The sequence below is a fragment of the Malaya genurostris genome, chromosome 1, assembly GCF_030247185.1.
Source record: "Malaya genurostris strain Urasoe2022 chromosome 1, Malgen_1.1, whole genome shotgun sequence".
Classification (NCBI taxonomy): domain Eukaryota; kingdom Metazoa; phylum Arthropoda; class Insecta; order Diptera; family Culicidae; genus Malaya; species Malaya genurostris.
The window spans coordinates 160,028,749-160,042,630 of NC_080570.1; the positions used below are offsets into that span (position 1 = coordinate 160,028,749).

The 13,882-nt window shown below is 38.9% G+C and overlaps 1 protein-coding gene across 4 annotated transcripts in view; it reads right to left on the reverse strand.

Annotated features, from left to right (window-relative positions):
- The window catches only part of LOC131426486 (uncharacterized), a 570,323-nt gene that overhangs the window by 297,639 nt on the left and 258,802 nt on the right, over positions 1-13,882 (reverse strand). For all 4 annotated transcript variants that reach the window (XM_058589253.1, XM_058589255.1, XM_058589256.1 and 1 more), the window contains 2 exons: positions 5,456-5,926; positions 5,103-5,384 (listed from right to left, as the gene is read on the reverse strand). In XM_058589253.1, coding sequence (XP_058445236.1) covers positions 5,103-5,384; positions 5,456-5,926 — 753 coding nt within the window. The remainder of the gene's footprint in view (positions 1-5,102; positions 5,385-5,455; positions 5,927-13,882) is intronic.

Below are 13,882 nucleotides of genomic sequence, written 5' to 3' on the forward strand. Positions count from 1 at the left end.
GCCGATACCAAAAAATGGCTTGATGAGTGTTATCCAGACTCTGCACCGGGCGAAGCAACAATTCGTAAGTGGTTTGCAAATTTCGTACTGGTCATATGAGCACCGAAGACGATGAACGCAGTGGACGTCCAAAAGAGGCTGTTACCGATGAAAACGTGAAAAAAATCCACAAAATGATTTTCAATGACCGTAAAGTGAAGTTGATCGAGATAGCTGACACCCTAAAGATATCAAAGGAACTTGTTGGACATATTATTCACGAATATTTGGATATGAGAAAGCTTTGTGCAAAATGGGTGCCGCGTGAGCTCACAATTGATCAAAAACAACAACGAATTGATGATTCTGAGCAGTGTTTGGAGCTGTTATATCGAAATAAAACCGATTTTTTCGTCGATATATAACAATGGACGAAACATGGCTCCATCACTTCACTCCGGAGTCCAATCGACAGTCAGCTGAGTGGACTGCACGCGATTAACCGAACCCAAAGCGTGGAAAGACTCAACAATCGGCCGGTAAGGTTATGGTGTCTGTATTTTGGGATTCGCATGGTATAATTTTCATCGACTACCATGAAAAGGGAAAAACCATCAACAGTGACTATTATATAGCGTTATTAGAGCGTTTGAAGGACGTAATTAAAAAAAAAACGGCCTTATTTGAAGAAAAAAAAAGTTTTGTTTCATCAAGACAATGCACCGTGTCACAAGTCGATGAAAACCATGCTGAAATTGAACGAATTGGGCTTCGAATTGCTCCCTCATCCACCGTATTCTCCAGATTTGGCCCCCAGTGACTTTTTCCTGTTCTCAGACCTCAAGAGAATGCTCGCTGGTAAAAAATTTAGAAGCAATGAAGAGGTAATCGCTGAAACTGAGGCCTATTTTGAGGCAAAGGACAAATCGTACTACAAAAATGGTATCGAAAAGTTGGAAGATCGCTATAATCGCTGTATCGCCTCTGATGGCAATTATGTTGAATAATAAAAACGAATTTTGGCAAAAAAATGTGTGTTTCTATTAAACGATACGTTCTGTTCAGCCGAACTGTTAACAAGCTCTGCAAACTAGAAGAATGTATCAGACAGTTTTATGGGATTTGTACCTGTTTTTAACCATCGTTCGTGGAAAAATACTAATAAAATTGGTAATTTTCCACTTATAACGCTTTTGTTCCGGAACCAAAAGTCGGATCCAGATCAAATGTTCTACGAATTTTCAGGATGTTGTAAGACCTTTCATTTGAATCTTAGTTTGCGAAAATCGGTTGAGTTGTTCCACAGATAATTGAGTGTAAACTTTTTCTCAAATTTTCACATATTACCATATAACTCCGGGACCGGAAGTCACATTCAAATGAAATTCAGTAGCAAACTATGGGACCATAATACCATTTATTTGAATCTTGGTTTGTGAAAATCGGTTCAGCCATCTCTGAAGTAAGTGAGTGCATATTTTTTTTCATTTTTTGTTACATCATCCTATATCTCCGGAACCGGAAGCCGGATCAGAATGAAATTCAATAGCAGGCTATGGGACTATGAGACCTTTCATTTGAATCTTTGTTTGTGAAAATCGGTTCAGCCATCTCTGATAAAAATGAGTGAACATTTTTGTTACACACACACACACACACAGACATTTGCTCAGTTCGTCGAGCTGAGCCGAATGGTAAATGACATTCGGCCCTCCGGGCCTCGGTTAAAAAGTCGATTTTCACAGTGATTGCATAGCCTTTCTATATGAGAAAGGCAAAAAGCGAAAAAAAACATATTTTGACATCAGTTGTCGATATATTGTAGAAAAATTACATTTTTATGCATTTCACTGATTATATTGAAGAAAATCCTAGTTTCTGTGAAACGCTCGCACTTTGGATTTGACATTCTTCATTAAATTCTTTCATGTTTTGGGACACTGTACCTTCCTTCCGAAAATGCCGCTTGACAATTGCCCAATACCTTTCAATTGGCCGAAGATCCAGGCAGTTCGGTGGGTTGATGTCCTTTTCCACGAATTGTACATTATTTTTTTACACCCACTGTAGTACGGAATTGGCGTGGTGGACTGAAGCCAAATCCGGCCAGAAGAGAGGAGGAGCCTTATGCTTTCTGTACAGTGGCAGCATTCTCTTCTTCAAACGTTCTTCCTCGAACACCTTGGCGTTAATTGGGCCCTTCGTGAAGAAAATCGACGACCGCAAACCACAGGTACAAATTGCTTGCCAGACCAACACCTTCTGCCCAAACTTTTTCATCGCCACCGTGGTGTCAGCGTCGTCCAGCTCTTGGTAGACCGATTTCGTATAATATTGCGGTCCGGGCAGCGCTCGAGTCTTCCTTGGCGTAGGTTTCATCGTCGAACAGGATGCATCCGTCTTTATTCTGTAGAATCCGGTTATACAGTTTTCGCGCTCTTGTTTTGGCCTGAACTTGCTGTACCAGGGACTTTTTCGGCACCTTCTGTTTCTTGTACGTTTTCAGGGAGTTCCGAACTTTGATCCGTTGAATCATCCCGATGCTGGTGTTGAGCTGCTTGGCCAAATCCCACGTCGACGCCGATGGATTTTTCCTGATGTACTCAACCACTTTTAAGTCCGCCCCCTGTGACTTTTTCCTCTTCCCCAGACTCAAAATTCCATTGATTGCAGGGAACGCGTTTTGAGACCATAGAGACCATAAAAGAGAATTCGCTGCGTGAACTAAAGGCCATACCTTCGGCGGCCTATGAAACTTGTATGGAAAATTGGATCAAGCGTTGGCATGCATGTATTGCCGCAGGAGGAGAGTACTTTGAAGGCGATAATAAAGAAATTTATTAAAATTTGAAATTTTGCGTTTTTTAATAAAATTCCGGTTCTTTTTTGATCATAAGGTATACGAGGTCTGTTCAAAAAGTTCCCGGAATTTCTTAATTGCGCGCGTCTGGAGAGTCCGGTGGTCAAAACTTTTTTTTTATTGTGTTGGTACATATGTCCCTAATGTATGGTGAAATTTTCAGCTGTATTCATTGTTTACATTCTGTCTTGTAGCGGCTGGTGTAGACGTGTTTTTTTGAACTCGGCGATTTTTGTTAGTTTAAACAATGGAAGAATTGAAGAGTCAAAGAATTTATATTAAATTTTGCGTGAAAAATGAAATAAAGTGTAACCAAGTGTGCGAAATGTTACAGAGAGTGGTATAAGCGTTTCCAAGATGGCCGCGAAGACGTTGAAGACGACGAACGCTCCGGTCGACCCAGCACGTCAATAATCGATGAAAATTTGGGAAAAGTGGAAAAAATGATTATGGATGATCGCCGAATCACTATTAGAGAAGTTGACATATCAGTTGCCTCATGCCATCATATTTTTTCAAATGTTTTGGGCATGAAACGAGTGGCAGCAAAATTCGTTCCAAAACTGCTGAATTTTGATCAAAAAAACAAACGCATTACCATCGCTCAGGAGCTGTTAAACGACGTCAACGACGATCCAAATTTACTTGAAAGGGTCATAACTGGTGATGAAACATGGGTGTACGGTCATGATGTCGAAACAAAAGCACAATCGTCCACGTGGAAGCACCCAACGTCACCAAGACAAAAATCGCCGAGCTCAAAAAAACACGTCTACACCAGCCGCTACAAGACAGAATGTAAACAATGAATACAGCTGAAAATTTCATCATACATTAGGGACATATGTACCAACACAATAAAAAAAAAATTTGTCCACCGGACTCTCCAGACGCGCACAATTAAAAAATTCCGGGAACTTTTTGAACAGACCTCGTATAATTGCGGAGAAAAAACAGGCTTTGAAATGGAACCTCTAAAAATCAATAGTTTTTGAAATATAACTGCCGTTAATTTTTTTCGGAGGTGACTGAAAAGATGTCAACAAACTTAGGCTTAGTTTTGGTAGATACTATAGGGTCATTGATCAAGCTCGAAGTTCAGATGGCAGTCAAATCCTTATCCTATCCCATGACAATCGTGTGATCCGCATAGACTAACTAACTAGATCCGTATTTTCACATGAAAATGAAAACCACGAACTAATGTTGACATAAATTTCATAGTAATTTTTAGATCCGAATTCTTAAGAACAAACAATTTTATAAACTTCAATAAGAAAGCATCTTGTTGCTAGCGGGAACTTCCTTTATTCCAACCATGTTTTGTCTTAAAAAAACGAATTATTTAATTAATACAGTACTATCATCACTTTTGTTACAATCTTCATTCTTCATATGATGTGGTTATTTTTTGAGAAACAAACGCCAAAGAAAAGTATAAAGCATACAACTGTAAGAACGAAAATATGTCTTGACAGTTCGAAGATACACACAAATTAGAAATCGATCCCAACTCCGCTAGGAAAAAGTGTTTATTTACGCTAACTGATCCAGTTTCACGAATGAATTTTCGAGCGGAAACAATTTGACCTCCAGTCATAATTTCCTAGCCTAGCTAGGTTAACGCAGCACCCAGTTGTGCAGTGGAATTTCGCGAGCTCCGAGAGGCGATTCCCCCCCAGCGTGGCTAAAACTGCAAGTAATGCCGAAAACTATACTGCAAACTTTCACAAGCGTGCAATAGAAGAAAAAAAAAACAGAACAACACAACACTTACCTTCCCCAGTTTATTAACTAATAAGTAAAGACGAACAAACAACTGGTGGATGAGTTAACAAACTGAGGGTAGGTAGAAGAACATACCGGACAGTGAGAAAGAACAAAATAAACACAAATTACGTTTCCATCACGGAGAAGTTTCCGCTTTTAATTAATTATAAACTATCTACTCCTGTTTGGAGGTTGCTTCGGAACCAATATGTTCCCTCTGGGAGCAAACAGGAAACTGTTTACTTAAAGCAGGAAGGATGAAACACAAAAAAACTAAACCTAATCAGCTATAGCAAAGCGAAACTCCTAACTAAAATAGAAACATGTTTTCCATTGCTTACAAAGCACAAAACAGCCAGAACAAAAAAAAAGTTACTCTCTTACGATCTAATATTACACATAATTATTTCTCAACACAGCGGAGAGAAAATAACGGAACACATACACGAAAGAAAAAACACAGAACTAAGATTGGTAGAAACTAGATAAAGACCTGCCCGTCCTCGGATGCGTTGGATAGCGATAGCTGGACCTTTCCGCCACTGGTGGGACGAACCGGCAGCATCGTGCGCAGACAGTCCTTGGCCGGAGTAACGGGAAAGCGAACCGGGCCGCAGTACTTGCGGGACGATGACAATGTTGCCGAAGAAGCCGCCGACAGCACAGCAGGGCCCATCGATTTCGGTGGTGGCAGAGATTTTGGCTGCGATCGCCTGGACGATCCGCTGGACGAGGTGGGACTGACCGAAGCCGGTTTGGTGTAGACTTGCAGAATCTGTGGGTTAGTTAGTATGGGTTAGTTTTTCTTTCCCAGCAAGGCGTTCAAGAAGCACAAGATTCGGATACCTTTGGCAGATCGGGCATACTCTTCGACGGACTTAGCGTTCCACCGAAGCTTCCACCAGGGTTTGTCGTCGTTCGTAGAATGATATCCGGTACGTTTTTGCTGTGGTGGTGATGATTTTGATTCGGATTCTGCTGTTGGTAAAATGATCGAATAGCCTCGAAATGATTGCCGATGTCATCGTACGGTTGCTGCGAAGGAGGAGGTCCCTGTTTCATTCCGTTTTTAGTATAGGGTGAGGAATGCAGGATGGCTTCCAGCTTCGTCGGGTAAATATCGGCCAGTGATTCCGACTGGCAAACACCGTTCGGCGGCAGCTGACCGGTGCTGATGTTTAACGTACTGGCACTGAGCGCCGGTCGGTGGTAAATTTGCGACAGCACCAGTTCCACAGTTCGGCCTGTGTTCTGCAGTACGGCGAGGGATTCACTGTACGGTAGGTTCAGCAGCGAACGGCCATCCACGGCGATTATCTGGAAGTGAAAAGAAAGCATTGATCAATATTAAAATTTAAAAAAATATCTCAGATGAAGTTGAAATTCATGTAGACTAGTTCAGCGGTAGAGCTAAAAGTTTTAGCACCTCAACAAAATTCCTATGCAAAATTTGAGCTAAATCGGACATGGGTAAGAGGTGACCTGCCTGACGGTCATAGTTTGAAAATTTTCGATCTTGAAAAATCACGTTAAGGGGAGGGGGGAAAAACAAATGCCTTAGAATTGTCTGAAACGTTGAGATTTAGTGTCATCTCGATTTTTTTTTATTGTATGAATGGTCTTATGGTCCCATAGATCGCTATTGAATTTTATCCCGATCTGACTTCCGGAATTACAAGGCAATATGTAAAATCTATGAAAAAATGCGCACTCAATTTTCTTGGAAATTTTTCGACTAATTTTCACCAACTGCGATGCAAATAAAAGGTCTTGAAATCCCCTAAAAAAATGATCCAGATCCGACTTTTGGTCTACTTTGGGACTACTAGTCCCTAGTTTCCGCTTCCGAAAGCACCGGCAATAGTGAAGAAACGCTCAAAAAACGAAAATCACTTCGATTTTCAGCAACAGTTACATTACATACGATTCTAACAAATCATGATTCAAATTAAAGCTCTCAGTGTCTTAAAATATACTGTGCAATTTCATCTAGATCCGACTTTTGGTTCCGAAATTATAGAGCGATGAGTAAAACTTTCCAACTGTCATACAAATACAAATTGATGCTAAACCGGTGCGCATCGATACGTGCTGGTACGGAAGAAGAAAACACCACCGCCTAGCACACAGCGTGCTTTGTTCAATTTTGTATAGCGAGCAGGGTTGCCACATTTTTTGTATAGGCTGGTTGCCACATTTATATCTATATTACTTGACATAACTGTTTACAAATAGAAAAGGTTATGGAAGCCAAAGAAAGTTTTTAATTTTATTCAAGTTTGAACATAAAAATCTTACAGAATCTTCTGGTGATGTATTTGAAAATATAAGTAACATGAGAAAGGCATCATTACACCACTAAGGTAGATTAAAAAAGGTATTTTTGTAGAAAAAAAGTACCGATTCGCGAAATTCATCTAATATTTACAACTATAGAGTCCATGTGGGCATCATACAATTAAATGCTTGGATTCTAAACTCGAAATCCGGGTTTAGAATTCAGTTGCAAAATTATTCAGGTTTGGAATCCAGATCAAAAATCATTCTTAGGATCCCGAGTCCGATTTTTTTTTCTAGAATTATAAAAAACTGATTTTCAAAATCCAAGTTCCAAATTTAATACTACAACTGAATTCTAAACCTGAAATCCGAACAACTTAATTCAGTTTTTAAATCTAGCTCCAGATTCAATGCTCCGAATTTAGTTCTAGCATGCAGGTTCTGGATTCTGAAACTGAATTTAAGAATTAAACTCAGAAACTGAATTCAGGAATTAATTTCTGATTAGAAAGTCACTTCTAAAATTCAGGTTTAGCGTCCAGATCTAACATTTAGTTCTAGAATCCAGGTCGAAAATTTATATCCTGAATTTTGTTCATGAATTTTAAGGATGAAATCTTAAATCAGAATGTTGTATTTGAATCCCGAACATAAATTATGGAGCTGAAACAAGTTCCATAATTTATGTTCGATTAGGATTCAGTTCCAGAACCAAAGTTTTAAATTCTAAATCTGAAACTAAATTCTGGAAGTAAATTCTAAACCTGAAACCAAGTCCAAAATCCAGGTTTTAAATTCATTTCCTGAATTTAATCCAATATTCAGTTGCCTGCTACTGCTGGTTGAAGGCGACTGCTCACCACGACATTCGACGTCCGAGCTTCGACCTGAGCGTTTGAGGATGTTCAACAACGTCCAGTTCGGTCTAACGCAAAAGAAATTAATAATTTTTTATCAAACTTTACCTTTTCTACTGCGTTACTTTTTAGTAGATTGTAGATATTAACTTGCGTTGCGTAACGATGCATTACTTTGTAATGAGTTACGGATACGAAACATAAAAAAGCAATCGCACTTTTTTCCATTATCATATAGAAAGGTTATGCAATCACCGGGAAAACCGATTTTTGAACCGAGGCCCGAAGGGCGCACACACACATACAGACATTTTGCGTACTCGACTTAGTTCGTCGAGTACGCAGAATGTCTCTGTGTGTATTTGAAATATTTTTTTGCACTCTTTTCTCGGAAAACCGATTTTCATGAAGTTAGATTTTAAAGAAAGGTCTTGAAACCCCACACAAAGTTCCTGAATTTTATTTTGATCCGACTTCCGGTTCCGGAGTTAGTGTGATCAGTGAAAAAAATCTTATTTCTAATTATATCCTTATTTTTCTCAGAGATGGCGTGACCGATTTCAACAAACTTAGACCCAAATGAAAAGTCTTATGGTCTTATATAAAACTTCCGAATTTCATTTGTATCAGACTTCCGGTTCCGGAATTATAATTTGATGTGTGTTAAAAATTGGATACCGTCACTTGAAGCGGCGAAACAAAACACGTAAAAAAAATTCTTAACTTGCCTCGAAACTATTTCAATCGGTAGCAATTGTCAATAGACAACCAAACAACCTTTTTTTACACACACTTTTTTACACTTCTTGTGTAATAAAAAAGTGTTTTGCAAATAGCATTAACTTTACGTCTGCTCAGCGGATTATGTTGATCCGGGGGTTCGCGTCAGCATAATCTGCTGACGCACTGATGAGTCGAAGACGAAACGTAAACTTAAGAAAATGGTTATGTGCACCTAGCATAAATTTGGGGGTAAAAACAAGCTTTTTCCCCTTCAAATTACCACTCTTTTATATCATTTTACTCACATAAAGCCATCAAAATTGTTGAATAAATGAGGAATTCGCAAAAAATCATTACAAAGTTTGTGACAGGGTGTTCCACGAAAAATTTCGAATTTAAAATGCAATAATAAAAACCCTGTTTTAATCCACCTAGTGGTGCAATGATACCTTCCTCATATTATTCATTTTTTATATTTTACAGCTGAATTTCCCCGAAATGCTACACTTTAAAAAAGTTTAGGAAAGAAATTTTAAGATTTCTGTTACACATTTAAATTTAAGTTGGCGAAAATCTCTTCAATCATATGTGAGAAAGTGAAGTGAGTTCTATTTTATCACATTTGATTCTTATTGTCGGTACTTCCGAAACCGAAAGTTGGATATCGCCATAGTGACAATCACTTCATTCAACCATACACTAATTAGACCTACATTTTTTTTTGAAATTCTCTATGGCGATATGAATTTAAAAAAAATGTGCCTGACTTGGATAAAATTCAGTAGATCAATCATGGTACTATCAATGGTTTGTTTGGTTGAAGGCTTTCATGGTCTGCATGCTAGAGAAATCAACTAGCCAAGTGACATTATTTCCACATTTTCGGTACATGTTACCCTGTAATTCCGGAGCCAGAAGTTGGATCCCTTTAAAATTCCGGAAGTTTGTATGGGACCATGAGACCTTTAATTTAAATATAGGTTTGTGAAAATCGGTTCAGCCATCTCCGAGAAAAATGAGTGACAATATTTGTCACACACACCCAGACATTTGCTCAGCCCGTCAAGCTGAGTCGAATATGACATTCGGTTCAAAAGTCGGTTTTTGCAGTGATTGTATAGCCTTTCTATATGAGAAAAGTAAACACGGTTTGATAGATTTCAATGTTTATACATTTATTTGAAAGGGTAATACATGAAATTTATTGATGAAAAATGTTTGGTTTCAACAGGACGGCGCTACGTGACTTACAGCCAACGAAACTATCGATGTTCTGCGAACAATCTATGAAAATAGAATCATCAGTTGAAATGGTGATGTGAATTCGAACGAAATTATTTTTCCTTATAGTTTCCTTATATTACATTTTGGTGGGGAAAGGGTTCCAATCAGCTTTTTACAGCCCTGTCCAAAATGTATTGCCCTCCCCGTTAATTTGTATCAGGCCGAATTAGCGCATGCGCGCCATATAAACGCCTCTTTCAATATGAGGAAATTATATTATTACCCAACAGTTTCTATTATTTATTCATGTTGGTTTCCTTACCTTTGGTCATAGTTTATATTCTGTTTTACCTTAATTCCAGTGTTCTATTCAATTGTGTTTCGTAAGTGTCTTTTGTTGTCCTTCTATTTTATTTCCATTCCGTACTTTTGCTGATGTTATTTTATTCCCTGAAATGTAAAAGTTATGTTTACGGATCGTAATATGTGAACTGTTCCTCGTCTACGTGGCGAATTTTGTCGTCATCTACAAGATAATTCTACAGTCAAGAAAAAAAATCAAATGAATTCATTGTTACCAGTAACAACTCACTTCCGTTTTTAATAAGAAAATAAATGCTCACTGTTATAGTTTGTCTCACGCTTGTTTAACGAAGAATTAATGTCGTTTTATTTTCGATCGATTAGATATCGCGAACATTCGCAAACAAACATTGGTCCTTCTGATCCGGATACTAAAGAACCGTCATCATGGATGTACTGTTAAATAAAAGAAACATCACTTTCGAGAGACTTCGAAGAGAACACGCTAGCGCGAAACAACTTTGTGAACAGGAACCACCCGGGTTTGAAATTCATGATCGGCTTCGGAAATTATCAGACCTGGAGGAACATTTCGAAAGGATCCAAACAGAAATCGAAGAAGCATCATTGCCAGACGATTTGTCATCGGCTTTGAATATTAGGACAGATTTCGAAAGGCTATTTTATGCAACAAAAAATTTGTACAATGCATTATTGACGACGGGAAGAGATGACGCAGCCAGTGACGTAACAATTGCTGATCCCGGTAATGATTTAAAACAAGCAATCCGTGTACTTCTTGAAACGCAAACAGCTTTGCTCACCAGACAAGCTGCAGCTTCAACGTCCATAGAGGAGTTAGCTGTCCAGCTCCGAGGAAACGCAACCGAACCAATGGATACTCAATTGCCGTCATATACTCTACCGATATTTAGAGGTGATAGGAAGCAATGGGCTTCATTCAAAGATTTGTTTTCCACCAGTGTCGACCGTAAAAATCTTACAAACGCGCTAAAACTGCAAATTTTAATTACACACTTGGAAGGTGAAGCGAAGAGCCTTGTAAGTAACTGCGCTATTACTGATGCAAATTACAAGCAAGTTTGGGATACTCTAGTTGAAAACTACGACAAGCCTAAATTCGCCGTATCGTGACTTGTGCAAGAATTCTGCGATCAACCTTTGATCAAAACTCCAACCCTTGCTAACCTTCGAAGACTCGTATCTACATCAGACGAGGTAATACGCCAGTTACACGCAATGGGGGAACAATACGAAACACGAGACCCTTGGCTCATCCATCTATTACTCAAGAAACTTGACGATAGCCTGCGATCCCAGTGGGCTCAGCACATTGTAGACAATGATTATCCGACGTTCAACGAATTGTTGCGGTTCCTCAAGCGAAAATGTGATGCATTGGAGACTTGCGCTGCTTTTGGTACAAAGAGTATTGATTACATGAAGCGTGATATATGGAAAGACGAGCGGGTAAGTCAGATTCCAAAGAAGGAAGTTCGAAGCTTAACAGTGGTTCAAAATGTTCCATGCCCGATGTGTACTGAGGATCACACAATTTATCAGTGCAATAACTTCAAGGAAGCAAGTGTTCAAGAACGACGAGATTTAGTTCAAAAGGCAAAATTGTGCTTCAATTGTTTAAGATCGAATCAAATGACGAATGATGTCAATCAAAGTCAGTGTGTCGAAATCCGGACTGTAAACAAAGGCACCACACACTACTGTGTCAAATGGAATCGAACGCAACATCCAATCAAAGTGAAAAGTCCCTGATGGAAATAAAAACAGAAGATAATAATATTCAGCAAATGCACTCATACTCAACCAGTCCTAAAACCAATAGTCCAAAGTATGTTGTAGGAACATTACCCACAGCTATTGTACGAATTAAAGGAAAGGATAAATACTACGAGATGCGCGCCATGATCGATTGCGGTTCGCAAGCTTCGTTAATTACAGAAAGTTGTGTTACACGTCTTGGATTACATCGAGCCAATGGCAACATTTTAATCACTGGCGTTACTAACTGTGCATCGGAAACCACAAGAGGTGTGGTGAACTTAGAAATCTCTTCGCGTTTCAACTTCAACCCTATTATCAACACAAGAGCTTACGTATTGAACAAGCTCACTCGTAATTTACCACAGCAGAAAATCGATACTACCAGTTTGAAGTGCTTGGAATCATTGCCGTTAGCTGATCCTGGATATGATACACCAAGTAAGATCGATCTTATTCTTGGCGTTGATGTGTTTCTTTCAATTCTAGACGAAGGAAAGGTTAAAGATGATTTCGGAATGCCAGTAGCGGTAAACTCACTGTTCGGCTGGTTGGTTGCCGGTCAAATCGGTAATTCGTTTACTATTCAATGCAGTACTGCTGTCATGAATCTTTACACCGACATCGATGTTTATTTATTATTTATTTATTTATTTATTTATTTATTTATTTATTTACTATTATTGTGTCCATCGGATACAAGATCTAAATGGACAATTAGAGTGGGAAAAAGCCCATTTGAGTTGAACTCGTTTGTCATTCTCAAACGGGCGCAAAAACCACTATCTTTTCAAGAACATAAACGAAAGTAATGAAACACAATGTAACTTAAAGCTAGTATCACAAATGTCACTAATAATATAACTTAAAAATTCAAATCACATCGGATCGTTTCAGTTTTTTCGCGAAATGACTAGATGATTCACCAAACTCGAAAAGATCCTCAACAGCGGTGAAAGTTCGAATGGAAGCAGTAATCGGTTCATTAAAGCCAAAACGAGTTCTGTGAAATCTCTGCTGAAGCAGTGATGTATTCCGCAGTGTCCTATTCGGTATCCGAAAATTTACTACAGAGCGTAATTCAGGAGCATCAATTTCCCCATTGATCAGTTTTGCAATTAATAATGCTTGTTGAATTTTTCGGCGCCGATGAAGCGTATCGATTCCTAATAGTTGACATCTATCCTGATACGGGGGCAGATTAGCAGGATTTTGCCAAGGTAAGTTTCGTAATGCCAGACGAACGAATCGTTTTTGAACTCTTTCAATGCGTATGCTCCACGAAAGTTGATAAGGAATCCAAACTACTGAAACATTCTCTAGAATAGGCCGGACAAGTGAACAATACAAAGCTTTCAAACAGTGAGGATCTCTAAAATCCTTGGCGATTTTACTGATAAAGCCTAATTGACGTGATGCTTTTGAGATGATCTGTGATCGTTGTAAATCAAATGATAATTTTTCATCTAGCAGTATTCCCAAATCGCGAACCTGGGTAACTCTAGTCAAGACTGAGCCATCGATGCGATAGTCAAATTTAACAGGTCTCAGAGTACGGTGAAACGTGATCACCTGACATTTTGCGACGTTGATTATAAGTTTGTTTCGACTACACCAATCTACGAACGATTCAAGTGCATTTTGCAACCGCCAACAATCCTCCACAGTGCGAATAACGAGGTACAATTTCAGGTCGTCTGCATATGTCAGTTTGCAATCAGTTCCCAAAGCAAATGAGACATCGTTGAAATATAACACGAAAAGCAAAGGTCCTAAATTACTGCCTTGAGGAACTCCTGAGTTGTTAGAGAAAAGTGATGATGAACTGTTGCTCAATTTTACTCGTAGAACTCTCCCGGAGAGATATGAGCTCAACCAGGACACAAGATGGGCGGAAAATCCGAGACGAGATAATTTGCTTAGAAGTATTGTGTGGTCAATTTTGTCGAAAGCAGCTTTTAGATCCGTGTAAATGACATCCATCTGAGCTTTAGCTTCCATGCTGGCAATACACTTTGAAGTAAGTGTTAGCAGATTTGTTGCAACTGATCTTCCTGGCATGAATCCATGTTGATCGAATGATATA